At 43.9% G+C, this 17539-nt stretch overlaps 1 protein-coding gene across 3 annotated transcripts in view; it reads right to left on the reverse strand.

The window, feature by feature from the left end:
- The window catches only part of kank3 (KN motif and ankyrin repeat domains 3), a 73169-nt gene that overhangs the window by 31896 nt on the left and 23734 nt on the right, over window positions 1-17539 (reverse strand). For all 3 annotated transcript variants that reach the window (XM_072244169.1, XM_072244170.1, XM_072244171.1), the window contains 4 exons: window positions 5917-6020; window positions 2543-4492; window positions 1843-1942; window positions 233-487 (listed from right to left, as the gene is read on the reverse strand). In XM_072244169.1, the coding sequence (XP_072100270.1) occupies window positions 233-487; window positions 1843-1942; window positions 2543-4492; window positions 5917-5953 (2342 nt within the window). In that variant the 5' untranslated portion in view covers window positions 5954-6020. The remainder of the gene's footprint in view (window positions 1-232; window positions 488-1842; window positions 1943-2542; window positions 4493-5916; window positions 6021-17539) is intronic.

Genomic DNA, 17539 nt, shown 5'->3' on the forward strand with positions numbered 1-17539 from the left:
TGACATTGGACCTTTGAGATCTGCATTTTATTTTTCACTGTATCATAAGCATTGGTGCGGATGTTTAAATGATAATTACATTTTTATGTCATACATAAATTAATAAAAATACTTCCAATTTCCAAAGCCACAAAAGACATTGCATGAAATTTAACAAGTAGAAGCTTTGTTCTTGGCATTGGACAAAAATACCAAACATTACGTTGATACATCAAATTAGTAAACTTCTCACTTCTCCTTGACTTCCTCTTCACAGATTCGCTTTGCCTCCCTCTGTTTGCTCTGCTCCAGCATCTCCTTCCCGGACCTGCGCCTGCGTTGCTCAGCGCTCTCACTGTTGTCGCTGTTGCTGTCTTTCAGGTGCACGATGCCGTCCTCTTCCGAAGTGTCACTGCAGTTTCCCAGTTCGCTGTCTGAACTGTCTACAATCACTCTGTCAGCGCAGCCCTCCTCATCACTCGATTCCTCACTTGAACTTGTTTCATATCTGGAATTATAACAGTAACCATATTCCTATTATAATTATGAGACTTCAAAGCTCATTCAGTGTTACATCTTAATGCAATAAAAGCACATCCACTAAACTACCCACAGTCGATCTATTTGAAGGATCACAAGAAAGCACAGAAAAGGGAAAGATCCTTTGGCCTGACAAGGTTATGCCAGTCCCGGAATGCAGAGGTGAAAAAATTCCGCAGGGTAATGCAATGAACTTGAAGAATCTTCACCTTGGAGCTTCCTTATGTCTCTGGGTACTTAGATACTTGCAAATACTTACTAAGTTTTCCTACCCTCTCTCATTTTACTGCTTTCATCTGTATTCAGCTATTAAATGCAGTGTTTTCACATCTATTTGCTGAGTTGTGTTATAAACTGTCCATGCACATCAAAGGTAGAGCACTGAAACAGAATAACGTCAAGTGGGCAGATTTTCAACCAGAGTGATCAGACCTGCAATTGTGACCATCCATAAGATAGTTCGTAGAGTGATACCAGTCTGGAACCACGATTAGATCAACTAGATTTTACTGTCATTTAGCGGCAGTAGCAATGAAAGCACAGGGGACATATCACGGTCTCGTGACACCTTGGACATGCACGTTCCCTGTGACTATCTCCAGTTTCTACAGTGGGTCACCCACAATGAAGCAGCCTGACTACGTCACGGAATTAGAGCAGTTATAACCGTATTCACATTTCACTGTCTTGAACCCTCGACGTGACCAGACACCGAACAAAGGATAGTGAGACATGAAACATGAATATTATATCAGGTGATCAGGAACACAGGCCATAAAGGGTGTGATTAGAAGACTGGATATTGTGAAAACATCCCCAATAGGCCGTGAGTAGCGAATCTATAGACCAGTGGCCAGATCATTCTTAAAGCTTAATGTTCAGGTAATGAGCACAGTTAGATGAAACTTCACAGTGTACTGTAAAAATTCAAACCACATGGACTTTTATTTATTCATTTATTTAGAAATACAGTGTGGAATAGCTCTTTTTGGCTCTTGGAGCTGCACTGTCCCGCAGCCCCTGAGAACCCCAATTTAACCCTAGCCTAATCACGGGACAATTTACAATTAACCTCCTTGGACTGTGGGAAGAAACTGGAAGACCCGGAGGAAACCCACACATTCCAGGGGAAGGACATACAGAGACTCCTTACGGGGGCCGCCTGAATTGAACTCTGAACTCCGACCCCTGAGCTGTAATATTGTCGCGCTAACCGCTATGCTGCCGCAGCACCCACTTCTCTCTGCTTCATCTTCCTGGAATGGCGTATTCGATGTCCACGGGAGCAGACTTTCACAAAACTTTAGACTAATAACTACTTACTCTCCATTCAAAAGACCTACAAACTGTAGGTTCTTCTTGCTCGTATTTGGCTCAGTGTTGCCTGATCCATCCTTCTTTTTCATGATCGACTTCAGAACCCCTGTTAGAAAGATATTGGTAAAAGTCATTAAGAGCAATAGTTCATTTTGTCTAATCTAAACCAGCCAGGTATATCAACACCCGAGTCCATCTGAAATACCTTTGTAATGGCGCCTTGGCATTAAAGCAAGGGAGCCTGATTGAATTTCATCGCAAGTGGAAAAGCTACACCATTACCACTTGCAATCTGAATACAAGAGCACTGCTATATGCTTTTAGTTCTTTCAATCCCACTCATCGATACATTAGTAAATCAGGATGTAACCTCGTCATGTCAAATGCTGGGAGGGATTTGGAAGCTGGTGATCCTGTAACAAAAATCCTGAAAATCCCTTCACCATAGTTAAATTGTCTGTTTGTGCTCTTCTCTAAGACTTAAGTACTGAATGACTTGCAACACTGGCTTGATATTGGATGGAAATGAGGATTTTATTAAACACCTGCTAATTTTAATTTTCAAAGTATGAAGTAATCCAACAATTATTTCCTAAGAAGTAATTGGTGGATCATTTTGGAATTTGAATATTAAAGTTACCAGGTACTTAACAAAATCTTGGGCTATAACAGATCACAACAAGGTGGTACTGAGCTACACACTCACCTTTGGTGGGACTGACTGTGTACTGTGGTTCCAGGGGCTTTTGCTCACCTTCTTGGCAATTTGTTTTCCTCTCACACACAACCTGCAAAGACGTGCTGCAGAGTTTTACCGCAACACGTTTCTCTTGGACTGTGTCTTTTGTTAAGTTCACTCTAGTCACTCCGTCCTTAAATCCGGTGTCATAACCTTTTACTTCTATAGTTGGACTGCACTCTACTGGTTTACTACTGCCATTTGTAACCAGTTCAATAGTATTCATCTTCATGTCACCTTCGGGTATTTCACCGGCCCCTTCCCGTCTAAATCCAGTTTTACATTGACTATGAACATCCAAACTCTCCGCAAGATGTGGATCAGCCATGTCCTCTTGTGTAATTGGGCTATCCGGACCCACAGAGACGTCTTGTACTCGTAAACAGCAGCTGACTCCTATGCTAGACATCTGCGGTGCAAAGTCCACACAAGCATCTGCAATCTCCAAGTGGTCACCAGCTGCTCGACTCATGACTGGGATCTTTGCTTCCATGCTGACATTGACCATGTGTGGCTGCACCATCACACTGGCATCAACGGTCTTCTTGCGGGAGACTAGTGGTGCATTTAGCTTTAGGCTGTTCAGTTCATTAGTTGCCTCCTCCAACTCTGCTTCAATCACTGAGATGTTTGCTTTCTGGCTCTCAATAATTTCTTGCAGAAATTCAATTTCCTCCTGCGCCTCAGTCGTCAAGCCCAACATTGTCTCAACAACTCCAACGCCAACATGCGTCACCTCCACTTCTGTCCCAACTGCTGCCTCTTCGGTCGGTCTCTCTGACTTGTAGTAGAAGACAATGTCATTCATGTCTCTTTCTTCCCCTGCACCCACGGACTTCAACAGCACATTTTTGTTTGGGGAAGTTGGAGACATTGCCAGAGAAGTGGCTTTAGAGCACATTTTATTCCTATCAACAAGCGTCAATTTCTCTGTTAGTCGCCTAAGTTCTTTAATTTTACTGGACCTCTTCTCATTGTTGTCACCAGCTAAATCAATATGAAGGTCCACCACTGTCTTGGTATCTGGCTGGTACTGAGCCACATTCCCTGTGCTGTACGACCGCTGGCGAAGGAGAAGTGCTTCAGATGGACTACAGACTTTTCTTTTTTTCAGCTCCGTGATAAGCTGCTGCTTCTCCTCATTCACTGCAGTCAGCTTCCTCTCCAGACAAGGGATCACCTTCACTTGTTCCTCGAGCTCCTTCAGCCTCCTCAAGCCAGCTGCCATCTGCTCCCGGATGTGCTGAAGGTGAGCTGGTGTGATGCCTGTGACCGGTGAGCTCCTCCCTGAGTTCACGGGGCTAAACCTGAAGAAGCCAGTGAATGAAGGATTTGACACTGGGTTAACATCACCATTTCCTACAGCAGTGTTTTTTTGAGCCGATGGGGAGCTTTGGCTTTGACAGTGCGAATTTATGCCTGACTTGGATCCAGTGCTTGACAGTCCATACCTCGGTAAATCCTCAGTGGATGATTGTTCCTGCTGAAGCCTTCGACTAGTCTCTAGCAAAGTCTTTTCCACTCGAATGTTCCTCAGAGAAGACCTTGGAGAAGGGGGTGGAAGAAGACTATTGATTGGTGGTGGCGACGTGGCATTTGAGGGCTGATTTGCCGCAGGATCATTTATTTCATAAGCAACTGTGTGAGTTCTAAACTTTGATGTTGTTGGCAAAGCTTTAACATCCTCACTGGTCGAGGAAGACAGTGATTCTGTGGAGGTCCATCCACTAGTGCTTGTTGATGGCCTTATCTTTGGTTTGCGATGAATGCTCACTTTCTTTAGGGTGTTTCCACTTTGAATGTCGTCAACATATTTCAAGAAATCCAGATCCAACTGGAACCCATATGGTGTTTCAACAGCATACGGGCTCCTCTCACTGTCATCCAACTCATTATAGGCTGTACGGCTTCCCAGATCTACAGAAAATGGAAGATAGTTACTGAATTTATAAAAAGCAAAATACATCTCACATATCTACAGCCATTCATAGGGAAATAATTGTGCCTGTTGCACTCAAACACCACTTTCAATCAATCTTAAGACTAAAAAATTTGGATAGCTATGACATAGAAAGATAAATTTAGATGGCTATGACTACTCTAGGGCAAACGACAGAAGTAAAGAGCACAAATTGGAATGGCTAAATGGGAATCTTAAGATAAATATCAGGAAATTCCTCACATGGGTAATGATTGACATGTGAAACCAACTTCCAGACAGAAATGTGGAGGCAAGAACTCTGGAATCACTTAAAAAAAAGCTTTTCAATTATGTGGCTCCTTTCATAACCTCAAGGCGTCCATTTCCAGTCAATTAAGTGTTTTTTTTTAAGGGTTGTCACTCGAGTAACATCCAAAACATAGAATTGCAATCTGCCAGTAACAGCCAGTGAGAATAGGTACAGTCGACGTTTCAGGCCGAGACCCTTCGGCTCGGCCTGAGACGTCGACTGTACCTCTTCCTAGAGATGCTGCCTGGCCTGCTGCGTTCACCAGCAACTTTGATGTGTGTTGCTTGAATTTCCAGCATCTGCAGAATTCCTGTTGTTTGCCAGTGAGAATAACCTGTTTTAGTGATCAGTTTTAGTAAATGTTAGCCAGTACACTCTGGTAAGTCCTCTTTTCCTCTTGAAAATGATCAGTTTTAATCCACCTGAACCACAAGACGGAGGCTTAGTTTAACATTGTACCCAAACAACGGTATCCCTGACATTGAAGCACCTTAGCCAATCCTACACTAAAGCTTCTGCCTGTATTGCTATAAGCCGCTCAATGGTAGGACTCTTCAACCAGAGCTAACCACTGAGCCACAGCTGATTTCAGGCAACTGACACTTAAGAAATTGAATGATACTGAAATGTGTTTGAAAGCTACATTCAAATCAGCTTCCTTATCTGTGATTATTTTTCATCGTGTGACTATGATGGGCTGATAGTACGGGGAAAAGAACACTGGATTAGCAGTATAATATAGAGCAATTTTGCTCTAAGCCTGGCTAATGGTGGAATTCCAGTCATCCAGCCAATCAATACCTTTCAGAAGCTGCCACAACTTGTGCTGGCCTTGTCTACTCATAATCTTAATTAAATGGAGGTTAGTACAACATTCAGTGATTGAAATGGAAGTTTAGAATAACAGGAGTCGGTGAGTTCAAGGTGGTGACCCCGGGGTCATTGTGGGAGTTTAAGGAATCCCTCGGAGCATCCAGACGTAGAATGGAAATAGATACCTGTAAAAGGGCATATCTGTCACTTAACAGGCACAACAGAAGCCGCCAAGGTGGCTGCAGTTCCAGCGAAGGGAGGCCAGTTTGTTCGCCCAGAAGTGGCTCAGGTACTTACCCGGTATGCTCAGATTCATTCGCGCAGGTTGCTCCATCTTCCCTCAGACATTCAGAGTGCCCATGAAATCAACAGGTAGCCGCAGTTCCAGCCAACCAGGCAACCTGCAATAAACATGGTAGAAATGTAACGGTACAATCTATATTTTACAAATTTGTGTATTGTAGAAAGAAGCAACAAGGCTAAATACTGACTTAATTCTTACACTGTACATTATAGTTCATGACAGTTGTGAGACTTTTTCTTCCTTTAGTATTGTTCCAGGACGGTACCAAATTAAACATTTTTGGGATGGATTTGATTCCTTATATTAGTAATTTGAAATGCCTACCCACCCCTTCAGCACGTCACCATCTCCTCAGTGAGCTTGTCTCTGGGCCTTTGGCAGGGCTGTACGGCAAAGGCCTCATAAATGGTGGCTGTGCCAACAGGTGATGCTCAGAGGTACGGAGAGTGAGCTGTCCTTGGAAAGACAGGGAGTCAGGTCCAGATCCAGGATGGCAGTAAATAGAAACGAGGGCACACCACCACTGTGGTAATCATGGCACAGTGCTGCCCAAAGCCCAGAAACAAACTACCTGATGGAATATGAAATGGAAATGGAAAACAAGCTAACTTGGAGGACTTCACCCTCTGATTATGACCTAGCCACTGGGTTATTAAGAGCTGCTGACTTAAAACAGACAAGATTCATTTGGCTCAGAGAATGTGAATTGTACGGGTTCAGAGCATTTCTACCTATCCTCCTGGGAGATTTTACAGAGCAATGAAGTGAATGGAAAATGGAGTTGTGTGAGATGTAAGATCCTGTTCCACTCGATCCAGTCGGCTTCTCCCCAAAAATATTAGGTTATATTTACTCTCAATGGCCAATAAATGAATTCTGTTTGTAAAATGACATTCTGGGAATTTTTGAAATTCTCCCAGGAACCATACTCTGTGTTGCTGTTTGTTTATCGTCTGTAGCCTTTGATATGGGGAAAAATCAATACGAGAAAGATTAATGCTGCCTCTCCAAAGCTCCAGGGAGTTGCCAGCATCCAATCCCAGCCGACTCCTGTCAAACAAGTGAGCAACAAACCCCTGCCTGAGATGCTCTGAGTGACGGAGAGGAGGGAACAAAGGAGAGCCAGCTAGTACTGATTGGGAGTCAGATCCAAAACCAGGTAGGGAGTAAGTAGAAATGAGGGCTCCCAAGCAATGTGGTAGTTGCCCTGCAGCCCGGCCGAAGGCCCAGAAACAATCTCCTTGATGAAATGGTGATGTGTTGAAGGGATGGGTAGGCATTTCAGGATACTCATACTAGGAATCAAAGCCACCCCAAAAATGTTTAATTTAGCACAGTACTAAGTATTGAAGCAATTGGAGGAGGAAGGAAAATGTTTGATAATTGCCATGATCTGTAAAATACATTTGGACAGTCCCTCAGGAATATTATTCGGCTTGCTGGGCCCCATTTCTCAAATGCAGACTTTTCCTTGTTTAGCTCCAATGTCTTCTGTCAATTAAAAAAACGACCAATGAGTGAGCCACTCTGCCACGTTATCTCAGCTGTTGTTTCAAGTCCTGATATTTGCGCTGAATATTTGGTCTTCAGATTTAATCCAAGTTCTACACCTGGAGAAGCCGCTACCTAGGCGACTGTTTGCTGCTGCTACGGTATCTGCCTCAAAATAAAGTAGCCCTCTATCAGTGCACTGGGATATTGCACAGCCCAGCCTCTCTGTCTGAAGCAGAGTTCATCAAAGATTGACACCTGAACAAGCAATGGACTAAAACACGTCCTTCGGTGCTCCACCTTACCCATCAGCCCTGAAATGCTGTGTCAAGGCACCGTTATCACAGGGTCCCAGACCGAGGGCTTTCATGACCCTGAGCGTCTGTTCAGGGGCTCACAGAGGACAACGGTTTCATTGCACCTGACGTTGTACATGCGTCCATGGCGATGTGGCGTCAGGACACAGCTCCACAGGGAATCGATACTACCACAGACAGACAGATATCATTGATAAAAACAGATCAGTGGGACTCAGAGAGATTGACACACAGAGACAGGCAAAGCATCAGGGACAGAAAAAGAGTGAGAGGGGAGAGAGAGAGAGAAAAAGAAGCATGAAAAATATCGAAGAAAGTGAGTGACAAGGCTATAGAGAGAGGGAGAGAGGGAGTCAGAGAGAGAAAGGTATAAAGAGAAAGTGTGTGTATATATATATGTACACACCCACACTCAGTATAGAGAGGGAGAAAGAGAGAGAGAGGGTGAGAGAGGGAGGGAGGGAAGGGGGAGAAGGAGGAGGAGAGGGAGGGGTAGGGGAGGGGAGGGGAGGGGGAGAGGGGGAGGGGAGGGGAGGGGAGAGGGAGGAAGAGGAGGAAAGGGAGGGGAGTGAAGCGGAGGGGGAGAGGGAGGAGGAGAGGGAGGGGAGAGGGAGAGGAGGGGGAGGGGAGGGGAGAGGGAGAGGTAGGGGAGGGGAGGGGGAGGAGAGAGGGGGAGGGGAGAGGAGAGGGAGAGGGGGAAGGGGAGAGGAAGCCAAAAAGTAACAGTGAAAATGAGTTGAAAGAAATGTATAAAATGTTTTATGCTTTAACTCTGTAAGCATGAGACATTCAGGTCACATGGTTCTTTCTAAAGCCCACAGTTACTGGTGGCTGTAGCTGTACAAACAGGTGGCTGATTAATCCACTATGGACTATAATTTATTCAATTAGAAACACATTAGTTTCCATTCCGTAAAGATTCTTCTGCAAATTGAGGGAAGAAATGTTATCTAGAGAAAGCAGCCTCACAGAGTTAAAGGCCCATCAGCCCATCGTGTCCATGCTACACATTGAACTTATCTACACCAAGACCTGGGACAAGGGAATCTGATTAGTGAATGAGAATAGAGTAGGATTAGAAAGTATGGCATTGAAATGTTCACTGTAACCATACGTAGTTGCATTGCACCTAACCCATATACTGTCCAGTAGCTGAGGAATAAATAACTTTGATGGGAATTTTTATGTTGCTGTATTTCATACTTACATTTATCGTCCATTTACATTCTAATCATCGTTTTCTACTATTACCTGGATCTCTACTTTTTTTTTAAGAGGATGCAGTAAACACCGTCAGGGCTTCAATTATTGTATAAACCCTGTCCATTACGAGAAATTTCACATTTTCCAAAATTCTGCTTACCACATTATATCCCACACCAAGTCACATCTTTACACCCCCTCTTCCACATAAAGTCTCAACATTTAAAATGAAAGTCAAGCAACGACAGAGACTGGAACATGTTCAAAATAAAAACAGAGATTGCTGGGAACTCTCAGCCGGTCAGGTAGCATCTGCAGGGAGAGAAAAATCAACATCTCAGGCCATAAACTTTTCTAACAAAGGGTCTGACCTGCGACATTTGACTCTCTTTCTGTACATGCTGCCTGACCGGCAGTGTTTCCAGCTGTTTGCTATCAATTTTCTTTTATCCTCATATTTAAATCTTCTCTCAGTAGTACTTAAATACACCAAAACTACTCCTAGCTGAATAACCTTACCTTCCCTTCCTCCTTTGCAACCTTTTCCTTTTCGACACAAGTACTACCCGTCTCTCCAGCTACCTCCCTCCCACATGAAATTCCCTCCTTCAACCCTCCAGCTCCTCCACTCCTTTCAAGATCCTCTTTAAAACTGGCAAATCTTTAACAAAAGTATTGATTATGTGATCTAACCTCTTACTGGATTGCCACCCTGCTTCCTGCAGCATCTGCGAAGCCTTGTGGAAAGCTGGATCAATCCAAGCCGTTGAGCGGAGAGCAGAAACAAGAGACACACTTGTACTAAATCTGTCAAACACAGGTATGCAGAGACCTTCATACTGTTTCAGTCAACTTGACTGTGCTTGCATGTTTCAACATTGATTAGAAAGAAAAACAAATAGCTTGCTCCTAAGCAAACATCTGACGAAAAATTATGAATAAACCCACTAGCTGGTCACAGTTTAAAGGATTTGTAATTTAACTGGCTGCAGTTCAACAAGTCACTAAAGGCATCTGAGGTTTTCACAGATAGGAATAGCACTTAATTACAACGAAATGTTTTGGCATCTTCAGAAAGAGTGCCAGATACTCACATACTAGCATGCTACATCAGTTAAATAATTCCCCTGTTTATCCTAAGTTAAATTCTACTGATTCACCAAAAGAAACTGAGTAAGTCAGAGGAAATTTCCCAGAGTATATTTGCCTATTTTGTCAAGGGCCTTCTGCATATTTTTGCATCTGTCAGGAGATGACATACTGAGGAGTGGATTTGTGGGGTGTAAGGGACAGAGGGCAGACGTAGGGGGATGGCTGTGGAGAAAGAATCTAATTGTGATTCTCCAGTTATCATGAGCGTGGAGAGGTTTGATAGGTCAGTTTTGTCACCATTTTAAATTGGTTTTGTTTGTTAATAAATAAAGAGTACTCTACACTTCGCAAATAGACAGAATGAAAATAAGCACATGCTCGCTCCTAGGACGCCAAGTCCAAAATGGTGTCATTTTCTCACACATCAGTCTCCCCACAGATCAGGCTATGCCTCATCCCTTCACCAGGATTCATCCAGTCCGTAACTACCACCATTCATCGGAATATCGTCCACCTGTTCCCGTCACCCAACGACCTCAGCCACCCCGTGCCACAATTGCTCCTTGCACAAGACTGCACTCATTATAAATCTCCGCCAGCTCTCGCTAAAAAGGTAGCACTGACTCAGCTTCGGATAGGAGCAGGCGGGTTGCAGGAAGCAACTGTGATCTCACCTGTTAAAAAGGCACAGCAACATTGCCCGAAAATTAGGATGAAGACTTTACCATCAGACCAGTATTCGTCATTGCTAACTGCCCCAAGGGCAGCAGTGGAGAACTGGCATCTTTGGTCACTGAAGTCTGATTCTCAAAAATGCATTACAATAAATTTGGCACAGTGGCAGTGAAAGAATTGAATCGATCTCCAAACTCAAATCATTTGAGGAGTGATGATGTTCCTGCTCTTGTGCACCCAGGTCCCAGCTAGTGCTGACAAACTTGCTGCAGTGTGTTTTGTGGGTATATGGAGGTGTGGAGGGAGTGAATGTTTAATATAGTGGAACTATTGCCCTGCATGGTGGAAACTCTGAGTGATTTGAAGCCATACTCATCATGAAATGAAATGAAATATCTTTATTGTCATTGTACAATTTGTCATGCACCAATACAGCGAAAATGAGTTTGCAACTTCCATACTCAATGCTATAAAACAACAAATAAAATAAATAAACAATAAATAAAATCAAGTAACCAGCCAGTACAACCAGCAACCATAAAACCAGTATTAGTCATACTTCATTGATCCCGGGGGAAATTGGTTTTCGTTACAGTTGCACCATAAATAATTAAATAGTAATAAAACCATAAATAGTTAAATAGTAATATGTAAATTATGCCAGGAAATAAGTCCAGGACCAGCCTATTGACTCAGGGTGTCTGACCCTCCAAGGGAGGAGTTGTAAAGTTTGATGGCCACAGGCAGGAATGGCTTCCTATGACGCTCTGTGTTGCATCTCGGTGGAATGAGTCTCTGGCTGAATGTACTCCTGTGCCCAACAAGTACATTATGTAGTGGATGAGAGACATTGTCCAAGATGGCATGCAACTTGGACAGCATCCTCTTTTCAGACACCACCGTCAGAGAGTCCAGTTCCATCCCCACAACATCACTGGCCTTAACGAATGAGTTTGTTGATTCTGTTGGCGTCTGCTACCCTCAGTCTGCTGCCCCAGCACACAACAGCAAACATGATCGCACTGGCCACCACAGACTCGCAGAACATTAAAGTAGCAATATAACAAATTTATGGATGATGCTTGATCGATTGGTTCAGAGCAGTTATAGCTCTGGGGAAAAAGCTATTTTACAACTGGAGATTATCCCACCATTTTCCTAATTCACTGTATATAGATGATCTTATGACATGAGTTACCATCCCCTGAGTATGCTGTCTGAGACTACCTTCACAGGTATCGAGCTTGTCTGCTTAGTTTGGTTCTGGTCAACAATGATCTCCATGATAGTGAGGTTGAGGGATTTAGCAATGATAATATAAAAGGTATATTAAAGGTTTTCTATTTTCTTAGTTAGCGAGCTGGTGGCATTGTGGCATCAGCGTCGGACTTCAGAGCGAAGACTCTCGAGTTCGAATCCAGCCGGCTCCCTTGCACGCTTTCCATCTGTGCTGGATTGAGCGTAAAGGAGCTAGCAACTCGGCCTTGGAAAAATAAGAAAGCCTGCTAAAAAAGTGCCGTCATGACGGTGTTCCGATGACTCCACTCAGAGTTAAGGGCTTTCTTCTTCTTCTTCTTCTACGTTCTTAGTGATGTTTAGTGACAGCCATTGCTTGACACATGTCAGCTAGATCTTACTACAAAGAAACAGGGCAGCACGGTAGCATAGTGGTCAGCACAATGCTTTACAGTACCAGTCACCAAGTTCAATTCCCGCTGCTGTCTGGAAGGAATTTGTATATTCTCCCCATGACCGCGTTGTTTTCTTCTGGGCGCCCTGGTTTTCTCCCACAATCCAAGCACGTACTGGTTGGTAAGCTAATTGGCCATTGAAAGTTGTCCCGTCATTCGGCTCTGATTAAATCGGGGGCTGCTGGGTGGTGCGGCTCAAATTGCTGTAAGGGCCTATCCCGCACTGCATCTCAATAAGTAAACAAGTGCCTCCTGATGTTTACGAGCAAGGAATGTTTATGATCGAGGAATGTTTATCGATGAGGCAGCTGAAGATGTGTGGTCCTAGGACACCCTGAGCTTCCCATCAAATGATGTCCAGTGACAATAAGCACAACTACATTCCTCTGAAAGCATTAGTAAATGAATTGCTTTTAATAACTCTCTAATGCCATTTTTGACACATTTCTTAAACAAACTATTTATTCCAGATGTGTTTAATTAACTGAATTAAAGTTCATAAGCTGCTTTAGTGTAGTTTGATAATTGGTTCATACTTTTGTATAACTGATCTGGTAATATAACCACAATGCTGTGATGGGTAAGCGGAGCTGATGCCAGCTGCCAGCAGTAGGTTCCATGCTCCATATGGTTTGACGCAATGTGTGCAGTTTATGCATTTCTCCCCTGCACATTTTATGGTGGAAATTCTGTACTTTGCCCACAAGGCTGACGGAATTCGTTCCACAGTTAGGAGGCAGCAATTCATATGAATCATCTTGCAGACAATGAACAAAAACAGCTGCAACGGTATAAAAGGAGATGCGTTTTTACAGCCATTTAAGCCTCTCATATTTAAACATTGGGACGGTACATCAGGAGCACAGTCACGGTTGGAACACTGGGGAATTGCCTGCCACCCCTGGATGGGAGCAGACATCAGTGACGAGGTTCACCACCACTTTAATGTGTCAGCATAGGGTGTTGGAACATAAAGACCTCAGAACTGGCATAGGTCCCGTGCTCTACTGGGAGGCAGTGATCCCTGCCCTCCTCTATACTGCAGAGACCTGGATTACCAACAGCAGGCCACTAGCACACCTTACCCATCGTGGCATCTTCATGGTAACGTTACCACATCAGATATATAAAAGGATGGATCAGAATGTGATTTCAAGTCACACTAAAGTAGCTTGTAACATTTAATGCAATTTAAAAATAAAACCAATGCAGCCTCTGCATTTTTTGTTGAACTTTATTCATAATAATAAAAAATAACTTACTTGAATAAACTGTGCAATGCCTTTTCACTTTTACATTCATAGTCCTTCATGGCTTTCAGTACAGTTCTATCACATTCCTACACATCAATACCAGTGCTGCCATTCCTGTGGCGGTATACTCTACAATAATTCAGAGGCTTCCTCACTCAACCTGGCACCTCCCTCTTCAATAGTAGAAGAAGACAATACTGTGCCCCTTCTCCGCTGAGCAGTTGCGGAGGCTGCACCAAACTTCAGTGCGTCCCCCAACGAGCACCCCCACAGCCTGCAATGTGCCAGTCAGCAGCATTCCTCCTTGGGCATTTCGACGGGCTGGCAGGCCAACAGCTGTCGGGCAGACCAAAGGGCCTCTGTCACCAGGTTGGTGATCTGCCAGCGGCACGTAACGTTCTGTGTGTGTGTCCCTGGCAACAGCCCTCAGATCAAAGTCTTCTGTCACGCAGCTGCTTGGGGTGAACCACGACACATCTTTCTTTCTCCACACCTTCTTCCTATACCAACAGCTGGCAGAGAGAGGAGCTGCTGCCTCTTTTGCCATCTCTGCAAATCCCTACAACTTCAAAAGAAGGAAACTTAACCAACATCAGTGACCACTCCCAAGCCAATCTCAGCACTGAGGTCCTAGTTACATATTTAACTCAATTGGGGTAGGCCAGATTATTCAATTGACTGACACCAGATCCCTCTGTGTCGTCTCTGAGTTTAAGAAATTAACAGGCAAACAGAAGAAAAGATTGATGGATGTGCTCAAAGCCTCTTTGAGAATCATCATACCTTGGTTGATTGGGCCATTGGTTAATTGGGACAGATGCTTATTTGGGCCAACTCTTAAAGAACAAAAACTAATTGAGAAGGTAGCCTGAGTTCCTTTCGTTTATTTGCGACACTACGCCGCTTAATTGGTACAGGAGACTGTTGCCAAGCAGTTTCTAATTACTATCATTTACACGTGCTTGTTTTGCCTTTAGACATGGTGCTCAGAGTGAACAATTTTTAAACAACATGCGCTTGTGTTACGTTATCCATCTAGGCTGATGGGTGCTGATTCTAGAAAGAGTGATTTTTGATCAATTTGCTTTTTACTTTGACTTTAAAATATTTCAGACCTTTGCCAAGATGCCAGGAAAACTTGGCACTAGCCGAAAAAAATTACCCTAGGTGCCTATGCTGATCTTGTTTATTTACAATCAACCAAAAGAACATCGCATCGTACTCTGGATGATTTCCTCTGTCTGTAACTATTACGAACTAATACACAGCAGAACCGTAGTGGTGTTGGTAGTGTTCTAATTGGTTCTGTATTTCACTTAAATACACAAATTGTTACTCGGTTAAATGGTAGTTTGTCTTTTTATACTTCTTTAGTTATTTCCATGAAACTTCAGCTTATTGGGGCAGCCGCTTAATTGGGCCAAAACGTTCTGGTCCCAGTGTGTCCCAGTTAACCAGAACCCACTGTGTTGCCACTGACTCCTGGGAGTTTCTAGCTCGTGATCTCTCAAAGTTAGGAGGAGCATTCAGGATGGTATTGAGAACCATGTCCATTTGTAAGGAGCACATAGAAGCAGAAAGAGGGTACCACCTCATAGACTACCCACTCACGTACCTCACCAGTCACAGCCTGTCCTATCATGTGCAAGTCAGTGGTCCCCACACTGGCTTCATCAGCCATATCAGAACCCACTAAACTAGAGTGGAAAAAGTCTTCCTTGATCTTGAGGGACCGCCTAACCATTAGAAAGCTACACAAAGCTGTGATAATGGACTGTGTGATGTTGATTGAGGTAAATAACGACCAAGACACCAAGGATAACTCCTTCATTCTTCTCCAAAATATGATCGTCAAGGGGTTCACACTGACCTATAGGACTGTGCAGTGCACTGACAGTGCTCACCAACCTTCTTTTTGTTCTTCAGTCACTGCAGTAAGAGTACAAGCACTTAATTCAGAAGAGCCACCCATTGGGCAACCGATGATGATTACAATTACTCTACAGGAGCTATGAATGGATTTATAGTTCTCAAACCCATTGTTCCACCAACTATTTGGTGGAACAATGCACAGGGGTCTCGCCTTTCAACACCTGAGCATTTCCAGTTTCTTCTGCAATGGAAAATCATTGAGCAAAATTCTATACCTGATTCCTACTCATAAGGCTTTAGGAGATTACCCCAATGAGCACAGAAACTTACCTCCGTTCAAAAATAAAGTTAGAGTTCTCCATCTCATGGGCGACATTGGTTGAATCAAAATACCAAAGCACTAATAATCAAAGGGGATCACAGGAGTGCAAGGTACGTTTTGCTGGTGGTTGTGGGAAATCAAGTTTGAGCGTTAGTGACAGGGTGGGATCCAGCAGAAACATCCAAACTTCCACTGTAATAATTAAATCATTTGATAGTAATGCTAATGTTTCATAAAATCTGGCAAATTTTGCTAAGAATTTGGTGGCAATTTCCTTTCTAAGTAGTTTTTAAAGAAAGAGACAGCCTTTAGTTGCTGATCAGATCAAGAATAGGAACTTGGGTAGAGAGGAGCATTTGCAAATTTCCTCCTCACTAGCTCTTACAATTCAATTCATTCTCTTGAAACCATAAAGTCTCTCCATGTCCCCTCCCATTCTGTCCACAATTTGCTGCCAGTCTGTGAAACAATTAAGATTCGGTATGTTTTTAACTAACACCAGCTATGCAGACAGACAACAATCAGGGAGGTGTTCCCTTTAACCTCGCCAGCAAAAGTATTAACTACCGATTTAGGTGTGAACTGCAGAAAGAAGACGGAGGAAGCAGTGTGCATGTGGCAAAATCTACAAGAACGATCGTGGCTTGAAGGTCCACCAAGCGAGGATGAAGTGTTTGGCGGGACCAGGAGCAGCACAACGCGCAGGTGTCCAACCTGGTAAGACGAAGGAGGGACCAGGCCCAGAGTCATCCCATAGTGCCCGGAACCTCCAAGTGTTGCAAACTAATCCCTCTAACATGAAGTCCAACAGGAGGCAGATCAAATGGCCTGCAGCTAACATGACTTCACTGTGGAAGCAGTTTGATGAAAATGTTAACCAAATTCTGGAGGCAACGGTGAAGGGAGGGGTTGATAGGAAGCTGTAAGCCATGACACTCCCAGTGGAGGTTGGTTGTAGGGATTTGCAGCCCGTTCCTTAGCTAGAGCCTTCAGCAATTTGGGCATCGAGGGAAAGAGGAAGAGGAGAGCCATCCGCAGTACCACTGATGCGGCAGAGAGGGCCTCAAGATGGCTGTGGCTCAAAAGAGGGGAGCCATGGAGTCATAAGTAGCTAGCCATCTGGACACAAGCTGGGGTCTGATCAGCCCTGGCTGGGTCACCTGGAGGAGGTTGTATGATGTTGAAAGACCCGAAATACCCGATGATTCCAGGAACATCACTGAAGATGTGCCCAGAGGCATCAGTAGACGTATGTACACAGCACTATGCCAGCAATAAAGTAAATTTCCTGATACCAAACATCCATCTCCAGTGTGACCCAGTCAACTTCCCTCTGCTCCTGTGATGTAGGGGGAGACATAAGAGGCTCCAGGTGCTGGGATCTGGAGCCAAAATCAAGCTGCTAGAAGAACTTGGCAGATTTGACCGTAACTGTGGAGGAGAAAGGTTACCTAGAATTTCAACTCTCCCTTTGCCTCCACCTTTGCTGCCTGACCTCCATCAGCTTGGATTTCTGTTCTCATATTAAAGAAGCTGTGCCTTTAATTAAAACTGGCAATTCTGATGGGTTTCACTGGTGAAAGGCTAGCTAGTGATGTGTAAGCATATTTCCAGCATTACCAAATCTTCTCCACTGACTTTTGGGGCTTTAACTGATGACCAGTCAGAATTGAGGAGGAGCACTTGGAAGAGTACTGAGA

The sequence above is a fragment of the Mobula birostris genome, chromosome 26 (genome assembly GCF_030028105.1).
Source record: "Mobula birostris isolate sMobBir1 chromosome 26, sMobBir1.hap1, whole genome shotgun sequence".
NCBI lineage: Eukaryota > Metazoa > Chordata > Chondrichthyes > Myliobatiformes > Myliobatidae > Mobula > Mobula birostris.